The 16,013-nt window shown below is 30.7% G+C and overlaps 1 protein-coding gene across 1 annotated transcript; it reads right to left on the reverse strand.

Annotated features, from left to right (window-relative positions):
- Nucleotides 1-1,153: 1,153 nt before the first annotated feature.
- LOC111019282 (putative serine/threonine-protein kinase PBL3) lies at nt 1,154-6,805 on the reverse strand. Its single transcript, XM_022295627.2, has 6 exons — nt 6,519-6,805; nt 5,783-6,120; nt 5,552-5,687; nt 4,464-4,600; nt 4,227-4,350; nt 1,154-1,772 (listed from the first exon to the last, which is right to left on the reverse strand). The coding sequence occupies exons 1-6, from the start codon at nt 6,580-6,582 to the stop codon at nt 1,378-1,380; spliced, it is 1,194 nt and encodes a 397-aa protein (XP_022151319.1). The 5' UTR covers nt 6,583-6,805; the 3' UTR covers nt 1,154-1,377.
- Between the last annotated feature and the right edge of the window lie 9,208 nt (nt 6,806-16,013).

Below are 16,013 nucleotides of genomic sequence, written 5' to 3' on the forward strand. Positions count from 1 at the left end.
CATGGTATTTGCAACATTATCACAAAAAGCAATTTTCTGAAGAACAACCTTTCCTTCTAATAGAACATCTCGAATAAAGTGGAACCACACATCGATGTGCTTTGTCTTTTCATAGAATATCTGGTTTTTGGAGGGATATAGGTTGCACTTTGACTATAACATAAAACCAAAACTTGATTTTTATTAATATTCAGTAATTCACTAGTTAGTTCTCTAAGCCAAAATTGTTTCTTTGAAGCCTCTGTTAATTCCATATACTCTGATTCGATCGTAGATAAGGCTACAACAAATTGCAAGAATGATTTCAAATTGATGGTATTACCCAAAAACGTAAATGCAAGGCCTGATAAGGATCTTCTTCTATCGCAATCTGCTGCATAATTTGCATCGACAAAATCAGTTAAACTCTTATGTTCTGATTTCTCAGTAGTATAAAACTAGCCATATGCCAAGGTACCTTTAACATATATCAACACCCATTTAACTAACCTATGTTGTTTCCTAGGATCTGCCATGTATCTACTAATTACACTTGGACTCTAAACTAAGTCCGATTTAGTGCATACCATAAGATACATAAGGCTATCAATAGAGGTATGACTTCCCTCTCTTGTTTTCAATGTTATTTTGTAGTGACTCTTACTGTTTTCGATCTTTTGAGCAAGCTTACATATGTTTATCTTAAGAGAATATTTTGGGTAATTATATTGGGTTAATTATTCAGGCCAAATGTTATTTCATGTATTGTTTTTATATTCACCGGCATCTATAATAGCCTCAAATTTAGTTGGACAACTCGGCGAACACACATCAAACTTAGGACTTCCCGATCAATATTACAAGAATCGATACTCTTCAGCATTTCTTTCTTATGTACACCAACAACTTGCATGCGATAAAGTAATCATGAAACTTTGACCAATGTACCTTGCAATTCGTACTGTTTGTTGAACATAATTCATGAACCCAGGTAGGAACATTTTGTAAAATCTCTAAAGAATTCTCTCTATGGTATGCATTTTATCTCCAATATTCCTTATACCATCATGAAATGTCATCCATTAGACTAAAGACTTACTGAAATAAGACTAATATAAGGGCACAATGGTAATTTCGCCTTATCACGTTGGGAAGGAATATTGGAAGAAATGAGTACTTGAGAATCTACTCGATTTGTTCTATTTTTTACTCAACTCAAACTCTAATATAATAAGTCAATTCACCTTCACATGTACAACATCAAAGAAAAAACCTCCTATGTATCAATATTTGGTAATACCAGGGACTTTGATTTAACCAATCATAACGACTGTACGATAAAACTACTTTTAAAATCATAAGAACTATAAATCAAAACAAAAGACTCCAAAGAATAATTTAACCTATAGAAGTGGACTGCTGATGGGATGTCAAAGGAGATGCATCAACCTTTAAGTTTGAGGGAGTGGGAATTGCACGTTGCTTTGGCTGCGAGTTTCTAGCTGCAGTTTTGGGAGATCCAAGATCCTTCAGTGCACTCAGAATTTCTACCATCCGAGGTCGAACCCTCGGTTCACTCCTAAGGCACCGAGAAGCTAAAATGGCGGCTGTATAAGCTCCCTTTCGAGAATACTGTCCCTCAAGTTTGGTGTCCATAATTCGGAATAACCTTCTTTTGTCACCCAAATATGGTCTTGCCCACTCTACAAGATCCTCCTCGGCACGTCGACCCGACAACAGCTCAAGCAACACAACTCCAAAACTATAAACGTCGCTTTTTGATGTCAACCGACCTGCCACGTAATTGAAGTTGCAGTTTCAACAATTAATCACTATAAATTAGACACCTCATTGATATGCTGCATGGATAATACATCATGTAAAAGTATTCATGTGCTTGATATTCTTACAAGTTCATAATTTTCACCCACGTTTACTTACTCTCTTGTAGTTTAAGTATTTGAAAGATGATTAACACCCTGAATTTAGAACTAAATTTAGAACTTAATAAAATTTTAGAGATTAAGATAGAATTATTTAAACTTTATCTAAATAAAAAATGATGATTAACTTAACAACCAAAACTAACCATTTAATTATGTTTTCATATTAGCCAACATACCAAAATATTTTAGAAAATAACAAAAAGAATAATAATAATAATTTATTGTACATGCAAAAATAACATTATGAGATCTCATGGCTTGCAAAATAGCGAATTTCGATTAAAGGGCCTAATCAAGATTGTAACGTTTGTCAAAAGGACTCAGACGATTAACTCGAGGTGGATAGAATAACATTTAAGTACTCTCTTATAAGATTTCTTTTAGCTTATGGACAAAGGCTATAATGAAAAGGACTCTTGAAGATAATTGTGCATCTAATCGAGCTAGTTAGTTCAAGTTAACAGGTTGCTAGATGGTAAACTTAAAAATGCAATGTCTATGACCAGCAAACACAGCAAACACAGCAAACACAGTCTCTTGGAAATGGGAGTTGTTTTAACTAAAATTGTCCCAAGATTATCTGATAGGTAGAGGTGCCCGTACCATAATTACTAACTAATTTTTGAAGGGAAAGCACAAAAATTAATTAATTGGTTAATCAAAATGGAATCTTAAATTTCTTTCCATAATTCTCAATCTTTCATTCCCAATTCTAAAATCCATAATAAGGCAGAAATATAACGAAAAAATTCCGTACTCTCCTTCTGTAAGGACCCCATTGTTAGGGAATGTACAGGGGAGGGACCATAACAGTCAGGAGAGAGAATGTCTGCCAGAGGAGTCTGCGGCAGAGGATCACATAGGGAATGAAATAGGTCTGCAGTGTTAGTGGGAGGGGTAGCTGGTTATTTTGTGCCTTAGAGCAGGGAGGTTGGATTAGGACAGATTACCCACCCTCCCGAATTGGTGGGGTGCTTTTTGTAATGCCCGGAGAATGGTTTTCTTGATTTTGTAATAGAGAATAGTGAGATACCTCACACCTTCATTCGCACACTTAGACACAGCTAATTGATATACTATTCTATTCTACGAGTCTGACACTATTCTTTTAAGTGTTTTTTTTCCCCTTTACAAGAAACCGAGCTTTCGTTGAGATAAATGAAAGAAAGTAGAAATGCATATAAAAAAATCAGCCCAATAAAAGGAAGCTAAGCCAACAAAAAGGGACTCCAATCCACAAGATGAACACCTAACTTGTAATTACAAAAATCCTTGGTAACCGAGGCCCAAAAAATGTATTAAATCACACCATTCTTAAATGTTGCTAACATGAGTGGTCACAAAAGGAAGTAGCATGGAAAAATTCAAAATGTAAATTGATGAAACAGAATCTTAGACCTTAAATCAAATTGGAGGGGAATCGTAAATTTAAAAATTTTTCATACTACTACTGTAGTACCATAAAATTTCCCTCAAACATATCCCATTTGGAAGACTGTGAGCTCTCCCTTGAAATAAACTATAAACCCCAAACAGACCCCAAAATTGTGAAATTATAAATCATACTTTGTAGCCAATCCAAGTATAGATCAATGGATACAACGCCTATTACCATTCCAAAGGTCAATGGCTCAATCCCCACCGCACCGTGGTTGAACTAAAAAAATCATACTTCATAGCAAATAAGCAATCTTGATCAATAATTTTCATTTGTCACCTTTGCCCGGGACGCACTAGGAAAGATAAATATAGGAATGAAGCCGTCTCTATTGCAAAAGGCCAAAAGTACATGAAATTCACTAATCCCGAAATTGAAAGAAATGTATGAATTTCATGGGGATCAGTTCCATAAACCAATCAGGTCATTAGCTTGAAATAATCAGGATTGAGCTAGATGTGATCTAAATCTTAATTATGGAATTACAAAGACAAAAAATCACTAAAGGTAGAACAAAATAAAGATAATAAACACTTAAAAAGAATGGACAGAAGTATTGACACTTAAAAAGGAAAGCTAATTCAAATAACCTGGCTAGAATTTTCACCCCTATATTTCGTTTGACCATACAACGTAACATTTAGTTGTTGGAGAACTCATAGGATTTTAATATTTTAGATAGGTGGCTGCCACGACATTTGATCTCACCGTTAAAGTCTTGAACTCTTTTCACACATCCCAATGAAATCCAGCCAACCAAAGGTGGTTGAATTATGCAAATATTAGGGGATAAAAGCATAAGAGCTTATGCAAATAAAGAGAGAAAATCACCAATACTGTGCAGAATAGGGAATGTTATGAACCTGTAGCAACATATTCAGGTGCAGCATAGCCACGGGTTCCCATAACCTGAGTAGTTACATGAGTTTTATCTCCAGTGGGACCAGCCTTAGCCAAACCAAAATCAGAAAGCTTAGCATTAAATTCCTGCATTAGTGATGCACAACATTAATGATCATAAACAGTTATTGTAACAAGATTGTATATCATTTGTGCAAAACAGATGTGTGTTTTTCTCCCCACAAGTATAGCTAGCTTACTGCATCGAGTAGTATGTTAGATGCCTTGAAATCACGATATATGACAGGCGCTTCGGCTTCATGAAGAAAGGAAAGCCCTCTGGCAGCAGCTATGGCCACTTTGATCCTTACTGCCCAAGAAAGAGGTTGACAACCCCCTGCACACAGAACTTAGCAAGTAAGCTTGTCTAATTCCATCTGAATCAATATAAAGTGGGAGTATCACAGATATTCTGTTGATATCAATATCAAATCCAAAATCATGTAAGAGTGAGTTCAGTATGCCTTTGGATTGATAAAGGTAACTTTAGCTAATTAAAATCACTTTTAAATTTCCATAGTAATTAGTTAGATAATTAAAAGTAATACTTTTGAAAATTCTAAAAACACTTAAAGGCACTTTAAAGTGCTTTTAGATGACGCACTTAATTGGTGCTTCTTCCAAAAGTGCTTACAGAAGAAGCACTTAATTTGAATGAATTTTTCTCAGAGATCATCCCAAATTCATTATAAAACTAGCAGTAAGGAAATGAAACATCCATAAAGAGGGTAGCAAGTAATCAGTCTCAGAATTATTCGGCAAAACTATATGGAATTCTCGAAGACCATTTTGATCACAATGAGTACTCTTGGTCATATGCAAAGTTGTGCAGTTCCTATTTTGGTGATAGTATATAAGGACTATCATAGAGTTTCAATCCATAAGAGGATCATCGTGTTAATTAAATGAGAGGGAAAACTATCGCTCATTTAGCTGCTTGGATTCTATGATATTCTAAGTAAATCAGGCAACTGACTATATGAAACAAAAACTTACGTTGATTCAGTACAATAATCAATCACTCTCTCCTTAGAAGATTATAGTCTAAGTTCTTTCCAATATGCTGCAAAATAATTAGAGATTAACATACAAGAAAAGGAAAATGCAAAGGTTGACTTGGGATTATATTAACAATTATGAACCCAGTGACTTTTTGAAGAATTTTTAAAATGCTAAGTCAACAGCATTGTATTAAATCAAGCAGAGTCAACTACATGTAGCATCCATAAGATCGAAGCAAGGAAAATGCCCTTTCCCCCTTTCTACATCTAATGGATACAGAACTTACTTCTGAAGAGATGATTCTCTAAGCTCCCTCTTGGCATAAACTCGTATACTAATAACCGATTCTCACCTTCCAAGCAATACCCAATCAGCTTAACTAGATTTGGATGATGAAATTTGCCCAAATAATTAACTTCTGTCTGAAATTTATAGGCTGTTAGTTGCAGGCATAAGCATATGACAAAAAGGGAACACATGAAAAAGTGAAAAGAAAAACTATCAACTAGGCACATACCAACCACTCCTTGTGGCCTTGAGAAGCTTCACGCTTAAGCTTCTTGACAGCAACAACCATTCCCGATCCCGGCCTTGTAGCAGCATATGTGTTTTCATCAATCCATCCTTTAAAAACATAACCAAATCCTCCTTCACCTAGCAGACTGTCCGGTCGAAAATTTCTAGTCGCGCTCTTCAGCTCATTGAATGAAAAAGGCTTCAAACTCGACGCTGACAATATTTCACCTTCTATACTTGTGGGAAGACTCAACAAGTTTCTACTCCTGTCCTCCAATGAGTTAGGAATATTGGAAGCAACTAACGTCTGACATTTCTTGCTTGAACTTCGGGAGATTTCTAATCCATGAGGGAAAACAAGATATGGATTCATTGGTTATTATAAATTCTACGAAACAGCATTAGAACAACACCCATTATATGAATTGTTAAGGTTAAATTATAAGTTGGGTGTCTAAATTTTAGGAGCAAAGTTACAAACTAATTAATTGTCAAAGTTCCAAAATATTATAATAAAATCAACAACCTCATCTAAAGTTTGATAAACCAGAAAAAGGGAAAAAGGAACCAACAGTAGAATCCACAGAAAATCCTCAATAACTAAACCAAAAGCGCAACGGCCGATTGATTGATGAATAAATCTAGCGAAAACCCAGAAACCGGTGAGACCAAAACATTTACAAGGAGAACAAACTGATAATTCTCGAGAGAGAGAGAGAGAGGGAGAAAAGTCTTACCGGAAGTCGCTTGGGAGGTGTGAGCATTTTCTACCTTAGCTGAAGAATCTAAGCAGTTACCCATGCGAGGACCGATCAGAGACACGCTTCTGAAACCCTCTTCCGGCGATTTACAATATAAAACTCGCAGCGGAAGTCAGCGATGGAGCGAAGGAAAGGAAGATTGGAGGGAAAAGTTGGGGAAAAGCCAAGGAAAGGGGAGAGGGAGTTGAATTCAGCAAAAGCAGAGTATGAAATCCAAATGGAAGCTGGAGTTTAGTCGCCAGTCACAGTCACGTACATCCACTAAACTCCAAAATGATTTACGATCAGGGTTCAGTGTTCATACCAAAATCAAAATATCTACGGAACTTACTTTTTCTGGCTGCCAATTTTTATTGTTTTCATTTTATTCAATTGGGCAGCCGTGAGATGGGTTTCCAAAGAAAATACCAAGTATTTGTGAAGGATAACATTAATTGAGCTCTCTCGAGGCACTGTTAATTTTTTTTCATGACGGTGGTGGGCTGGTAAGAAAAGTTTTATCCAAACTAAACAGTACTCTGTGTGTTGAGAATGATAAATAAAAAAATGTGTCATCTGTCGATAAGTTATATTAGAAATAAAGAAAAAAATGTATTTTTACACAGAAAAATAAGTAATGTATTTATTTATTTATTTATTAGGAGGCGTGAAGTCCAACTCACAAATTACAATTGAGTTTTTTCCTTTTATTTGAGAAAATTTTTAGTCCAATCAAGAACTTCCACACTCCTTCCATTTAAAAGTTGCAACTGTAAAGTATTTTTATTATTATAGAAAAGAAGAAATAGATATATTTTATGTGTGACCCTTATGCCATATTTATTCGACGTATTTTACTTTATCTCTCTGGTACATTATCTCTCCTATTTATTACTCTTATATGTGATTATTTTTATTTATTTTTAATCTATTTCCCATTTCATTGTTATTTGCGGCTTCAATTTTTTTCTTATTCTCAATTTTCATTCCTTAATTTTCTCACTTCAAATTGAAAATTTTCATTTTTCTTATGGAATGTTTGAACTTCAACTATTTTTACTTCACCATTCAATTATGTATGGCTTTCCAATCTATTTTTAATTTTTTTTGTTCTTTATTACTTTCTTTTTATCTATTCCATTCTAATATTTTATATCTTTTGCATTTTTTTAATGTATAAAATATTCTAATGTATTCATCCCCGAGTGAATAAATAAATCTCTAGATATTTTATGTTTAATTTTTTTTCATTTTTTAAATTCTTCATTTTTATGAATTTTTATTATTTAGTTATAAGTACACTTTTGTTTGTTGTCATTTTGAGTAAAAATTATTGATCACCTTTAGTTTAAGTGAAAATTTTGTTTCAAATAAATGGCTAGTTCATAACATGTAATTAAATGAAATTGAATTTTCAAATAAGTTCATGACATTTTTTAATATATGCAAATTAATTAATCATATTTTATTATTTGATATTTATACTTATATAAAAAAAAAGTTGATATGTGTCTTTTTATATATCACTTTTTAAGTATTGTCAAGTATCTACTTTTTAAATTAAAATTTTTGTTTTTATCTAAAAGAAAGTTACAAATAAAAAACAACATATCAAAATAGGTAACAAATAAAATCTAATTAAAAACAATTATTTAACTATTTGAACATAAAATCACAAACAAAATGAAAATATCAAAATAAAATAACAAACATTCTTTCTCATTTTAGAAATCTACGAATGACAATAGAGAATAAGATATAAAACTACTCAAATACAAATTTTATTGGTTCAAAGAAAGAGAAAAAATGAAATAGTAGTTACATTTTTTTTTTTGAAAAAAGAAATAATAGTTACATTAACAAAAGGAAGTAAAGATATCAAATATAAACTTACCGCAACTTATTGGTTAAGATATATATCCCAATCAAAAAGTCATAAATTTGAATGCATACATATGTTTTATTAAAATAAGAAAATTGTGTCAAACCGAGCATACAAGTGGTTAAATAACTAAATCTCAAAGAGATAATGTTTTTAGAGGGCTGTTTTAGAAACTTATTTAACCAAATGTCTACATTTTTTTTAATTTTACACTTTTAGATTTCTGATTTTATTTTAATTTTGATTTTACCCTTATTTACTTTTATTATAGTTATTTATTTTTTTTAAATATAAAAGATTTAATTCCATAAATTATTATCATAATCCTTTAATTATGTAGCCCCATACTAATTTTCAACACAAATCCCTTAATTAACTCCTTCGTAACCTTAATTTACTCCTTCGATAAAATTGATTTTCTCTTAATTCACTCCCACATTGGTGTTCAATCTTCAAAGACAATTCAAAATAACAGAAACATCTTTCGAAATCTCAATAAACATATATCCGCATATTCAAAAAATATATTCAAAATCACAATATATATCCACTTATATATCCGCATATATACATTCAAAATCACTATAGTATATATCCGCATATTCGCATATATACAAGTTGAGTTCTAAAATATATCCTAATCAAATCACTATACTATATATCCTCACATATACGATATTTCACACCAAATCATAAATTGAAAACATCCGTTGGAATGCAAACCTTTCAATCTGGAGATGAACTGCTCTAGCGACTGAAAAAAATGGAGGCAATCGGAGATGAAGGTAGGCAAACGTTGGCCAGAGATGAGGGTAGGCCCGAAGAATAAGAACCGACGGAAATCTCTTTTCAAAGGCGGCTGGAGATGAAATGCTCTTGCGACAAAGAAAAGCGGAGCCGGCCGGAGAGGAAGGCAGACGGTCGGAGAAGAGGAACGGAGGATCGAAGGAAGGAAAACCGACGATCGGTGGAAGAAAAGAAAAACGAGGAAGAAGAAAGGGATGGGTTTAAAAAATGGATGGGTTTTGGGGTTTTGAGATTTTTTAATTTTGGAAAGTATCGTTAGCACATTTTACGGGATTTTGACCTCCCAATTTACCAATGCTAAATTTTAATAATTATTTAATATTGAGATGGATCCTAAGAATATACTAGTAATTTGTGTTATGGGTACCATCTAATTAGGGATTGTTTTATGTCAAAAGTGTAAATTCTATACTTTTCGATCCTTTTACGTAATTATGATTTCTAAATAGACCATCTCAATATTAAATAGCCCAAAAACACGGAGGCCCAATAGCCCAATCTTTTGGGATGTTGGATTCAATTTAGGATTAGTACATTGATAGCCTATTTAAGAATCATAATTACGTAAAAGGATTGAAATGTATAAAATTTACACTTTTGCTTAATTATACTTTCCAAAGTAAAAAAAACAAATCCCAAGACCCCAAAAATCCCCAAAACCATCCATTTTCGAAACTCCTTTCTTTCTTCCTCCGACTGTCCGTCTTTCTTTTCTTCCTCCGACCATCTGTTCTTCTTCTCCGATCGTCCGTCTTCGTCTGCCTTCCTCTTTGGCGGCTCCGTTTTTCTCCGTCGCCCGTCTCTGTTTATCCCGTTCCAAAGGAGATTTTCGTCCTTCCTTCTTCTCCGGTCGTTTCTACCTACCTTCCTCCCCTGATGATGTCTACCTGTCTTCATCTCCGGTTGCCTCCATTTTTCTCCATCGCCAGAGCAGTTCGTTTCCATTTATCCCGATTGAAAGGTTTGCATTCCAACGATTGTTTTCAATTTCTGATTTCGTGTGAACTATTTATATATGAGGATATATATTATAGTGAGTTTGATTAGGATATATCTTATAACTCAACTTCTTGTATATATGTAGATATGAAAATATATACTATAGTTTTTTTGAATGTATATATGTGGATATATAAATGGATATATACTGTGATTTTGAATATGCAGATATATGTTTAATGAGATTGTCCTTGAAGATTGAACAGGAGTGTGGGAGTGAATTAAGGGAAAATCAATCTTTTTTGAAGGAGTAAATTAAGGTTTTGAATGAGTGAATTAAGAGATTTGTGTTGAAAATTAGTATGGACCCCACAATAATTAAAGGATTATGATAATAATTTATGGAATTAAATCTTTTATATTAAAAAAAACAAATAACTATAATAAATATAAATGCAATAAATAAGGGTAAAATCAGAATTAAAATAAAATCCTAGATGTAGAAATCTAAAGTGTAAAATTAGAAAATTTTAAACATTTGTGTAACTTTCTAAAACAGTCCCTCCAAATACATTATCTCATTCAATTTCCCTCAAATTTCCACTTATATATATTTTGATACTGGTTCAATACCACGTGCAATGCACGTAATAAAAATATTGATTCCATATATTATAAAAATAATTTATTTAACTAAGTGCTTTAAATTTGTAAAAATATCATAAGTTTGTTATATATATATATATATATATATATATATATTTTATAATCAATGTAATTGTAAAAATATAAGATTAAAGGTAATTATTATTAATAAAATATGTTAAAAATTAAAAAATGATATCCAAACATAAAATATGAATTAAATCAATCATCAATATTCTTATTAAATTTTAAATTAGTCTATGTATTATAATTTGCTGATGTTTTAGGGTTCTTATTAAATTTTAAATTAATCTATGTATTATAATTGGTTGATGTTTTACATTTTCTATATTTTTCACATTTTTTTAAAACTATTTTCTTGTTTATTATTAGTAAATACAGTTTAAATTTCTTAATTATTTTTCTTAATTTTATTAACATAAAGCTTTCAAATTGCTAAATTGCTATAGAAATAAACTGAACATGGAAATTCATAGTTTGAGTGAGTGAAAAAATTAAAATTTTTGGCATTCCAAAACTTTCATATTCTACAATTAAATATAAGTATATACAAATATTTAGAAATAATTAATTTATGCACATTGAATGCATAACTTTTTACCTTCTAACATTTCATATTCTATTCATTTAATATTTTTGAGTGCATAGAAATTGTAGTATCATATACAACAATGTTAATGAAGTTTATGTTACATTTTCTTATTTTTGTTTTTGTACTCCACATTTTCTTATTGTTAGTATAACAATTTTTTATATTCTCATTTTGAGAAGTTTATTTCACATAATTTAGGATCCTTATTTTTTTAACTACACGTTGCTTGTTCAATTAAAATTATTCAATTAAAATTATAAAGATTTTTCAACCTATTTTTTTTCTTAACATCGTATAATAAAATTTTCAACCTCAATAAAGAAAAATTATTTTAATTATTTGATTTCATATTATAATTATACTTATTATTTTAAAATCCTTTAACTTCCATATGAATTAAATGAAAAAAAAAATTTGTATTCCAACTTTTTAGATGGATTATTCTTGATAATTTATTAATTAATTAATTTACTATTTATAATTAATTAAAAACTTGGTAAGGACACAATTTTTTTTTCCAAACAAAATAAGAAAAGCTTGTAATTATTATCAATAAATTATTGATTTTTCACCAAACATTTTAAATAAAAAAACACATTAATTATAAAAGAAAGATAAAAAACAAAAAAAATCTAATATTGTAGCTATAGACTCATTCTTTTTATTTTCTCCATTTATAATTGATTGACCAAAATTACTATTCAATATGGTAGAATTTTAGAAAGTCATTTGCATCACATGAAATCAATGTAATACCACCAAAAAAAAAAATATATATATATTGGCATTGTGGTCAACAAACAAAGAAAATGATTGTAACTACATAAAAAATTGAGAATTAAGGGCTTCAGTCATTAGCTCCCCAATTGTGAAGTCACCAATTTTCTTGGTAGTATACATCTAGTAATCTCTTATACTTCAACTCCATGATTGTACTCTAAGATCATTCCAAATCATGGCTCAAACAAGCATCTCATCACAAAGTGGATTTGAAACGACCCAGTCTAGGATATAGATCCAACAACGTGCTTCCTTACAACTTGAATATGTCACCAACATGTTAGACGTTTTTCAAGATTCAAGAATTCTTTGAGAGTACTAAAAAGAAGAATGAAAGGGAGAAGTGTTTGTGACAAAAATGGTGGAAGAAAACTCAAATTTATATAGTAATAGAGGATGAAAAGTGACAAAACTTTAGAAATTCTATCATGAATTGTAATTAAAGGAAAAACCTTTTAGATTCCATATATTTATTATTTATTGATAATTAATTATTAACAAATGTTATTTATTTGTAATTAAGCAAATATTAAAGGGTATAATGGTCATAAAATGTTTTTCCGAGATCGTGCCTTTTTAATATATTATAGATATACTTGATATACCATTGATATACAACTGATATATTTGATATAACTATGATATCTACTAATATAATTTCTTATATGATTTACTTTTATTGATTTACCACTGATATATGTCTGATATATACTTGATATACCTCATATACTACTGATATAATTATGATATGTACTGATATACTTGATATGTGTATGATATACCACCGATGTACCATTAATATACAACTGATTTACTTATTATATAACTATGATATCTATTGATATAATGATATGATTTACCAATGATATATGTCTTATATATACTTGATATACCTCTAATTTACCACTGATATACCTCTGACATACCACTGATATACTACTAATATAATTATGATATCTACTTATATAACTTCTCATATGATTATATGATTCATTATTCATTGATTTACCACTAGTATAGCCCCGATATATGTCTGATATATATTTGAAATACATTTAATATACAACTGATTTACTTTTGGTATAATTATGATAGCTATTGATATAACTTCTTATATGATTATATGATTTATTATTGATATAACTTCTTATATGAGATTTACCGCTGATGTATATCTGGTATATGATTTACCATTGATTTACCCACTGATTCCATTTTTTAAATAATAATATATGTTTATTACATTTTTTTTTACTTAAATTCTAAAAATAATGAATAACAATTATAAAACTGATAATTTTTCTCGAGAACATCTCTCAAACCGAAGAACGAGGTGGAGATGAGGACTAAAAATTTTCACGAGTATGAGAATAGGAGAGAGCATACTCACTTACACCTACACCATTGTCTCTCTCTGTTTTTTTTTTTTGAAATCCTCGTACTATTGTCATCTCTACTCTATATAAAATTCTCTCTAATATGTATTTTTAATTTTCTAACTTTTTAAAAACAAAAAAAAACTAAAAATAGTTACCAAACATGTTTTAGTTTTCTATTTTTTAAGAACAAAAAAAACAAAAAATAGTTATAAAACATATATGGTTTTTGTTTTTAAAAAACAGGAAACAAAAAAACCAAAAACTAAAAACAAGAAGAACCAAAAACAAAAATGGTTATTAGACGAGCCCTTAGAAACTCAAATTGATGTTACGAAAATTTAGGGACCAAAATAGTTATTTTAAGTTTAGGGAACTAAAATGGACATTTTGAATGTTTAAGTACCAAAGTGAAACAAAGTTAAAAGTTTAGGCACCAAAATATGATTTAAACCAATTTTTTTAATCATAATTAATTAATTAACTAACTAAAGTAGACAAAAAAAAAGTAAAAATAATAATAAAGGGAAAAGTACCCTTTTGGTCATTGAATTTTCTCCTATAGGTCTCTTTGATCTCCACATTTCAAAATCGTACAATTTTGTCTCTCAGTTTTTTGGGTAGGGTTAAAGGTCCCTCCACTAATGAGTCTGTTAAGTATCTCATGGAAAAAATGGCTAGATTGATTTGACAAATGTGAGTTGGAAACTAACCATCAGTCATGTAGACATGCACCCGGTAGTTACTAAACATTATCAAATACATTCACAACATGCTCATAAAACCCTTACGCATCCACGTGGAATATAACAACGTGTTATTATTTCACGAAGTCACTTACATGATGACTAATATAAAATGCAATGGTTAGGCCTATCGTGGTGCTAGTCATATTATGATGCATTATACGATGACTATAATTTAATACATATATATGTCATATATAAAAACAACAGTATAACTTCTTCATTGTGAGTCCGTTTTCTTTGTTTCTACTTCTTGTTTTTTTTTAAACAAACAAATAAAATACTTCCCTACACTAGTTTAATACTTGTCCTATGTAAAATGATCACCATCGATCTCATCAGGCAGAAACTAATTGTTCTCCAACTCTTATAGGAATGAATAGTTCAAAAACAATTTAGAAATCAAACATTTGATCCACGATGAGTTTTATATAGAATTAAACAACAATATAATTGTAACAATTTACCCTATTCTCAATTTTCTTGTATTCACATCTATGTAGATTTCAATAGATCTTCATTACTATGACTTCATCATAGGATTAAGACTAGGTGGGAGCCTTCTTGGAAGAACTAGAAATAGTTTCTTCCTTTTTCAACTCTAAACAGAAAAAGGAAAATTTAGAGATACTTTATTTTTGAAAAATCTCAATCGATCAAATTAGGTTTAACTTAAAAGTCTTTGTTTATAGAGATAATGAAGGCGCAATTTTGTTGGGAATGTCAAAAGGAAAATTGTGTTTTACAGAACAAAAAATATTTTTTAGTTGTCCCACATAGAAAGATTTTGAAGTGGAAAGGGGGTTTATAGTGGGAGGTTTTTTATCTGGCATGCAAAAGATGTATGAGGTATACCTTAAACATCTCCCCACATCTCAGGTATGCCCTCCAATGAAAATTGGGCACGTCGAAGGCTCGAGTCCCTAAGTTGAACTAACGCATGAATTTAGAAATAGATTCATCAAAATCTTCGATGAACTTCATTTTTTTGAGGAGTTTTGTGAATTGAATGGTATTATACATGGTATTATACATGACATGAAGTTACTGCTCATTTTTCATCTCAACAGAATAGAATATCAAAACGTAAATGTTATGTCATTGAGTTCTAGTTTATCTAAAAATATGTGGAAGCTGCACTTTCTACTTGTAGTTGTGGGTTATACACAGAAATATGTTATTGATTATTTTGATACGTATTCTCCTGTAACCAAAATAGCTATTATTAGATCTCTAATTGCTCTTGCGGCTATTTGTGGCATATTAACAAATCAAGTGGATGTAAAAATGACATTTTTAATAGGTATTTAGAGGGGAGATCTATATAACACAACTTGAAGGTTTTCTAGTTTCTGGTCAAGAGAATAAAATATGCAATCTTAAAAAGTCTCTCTATGGTCTTAAATAAGCACCTAAACAGTGGTATGAGAAATTTAATGGTACTTTAGTAAACAATGGTTACAAAGCAAATTGTTGGGATACATACGTTTACTCAAAAGTTGTTTGGAGTTAATTGGCTATCTTCACATCTCAAAATGAAAGAATGTAGGAGAGGTTGATGTAATACTTGATTTTAAAATAAGAAAAAATAATAATGGTTTCTCCTTATATCGATCACACTATATTGAAAAAATGTTGAAGAAATTTGGTTGCTTTGATAAACCACCTGTGAAAATACCTTATGATACTAACATGAGTCTTAAT

This window comes from Momordica charantia (assembly GCF_013281855.1).
Source record: "Momordica charantia cultivar OHB3-1 chromosome 8 unlocalized genomic scaffold, Mcharantia_2.0 BLBB01000008.1, whole genome shotgun sequence".
In the NCBI taxonomy this organism is placed as follows: domain Eukaryota; kingdom Viridiplantae; phylum Streptophyta; class Magnoliopsida; order Cucurbitales; family Cucurbitaceae; genus Momordica; species Momordica charantia.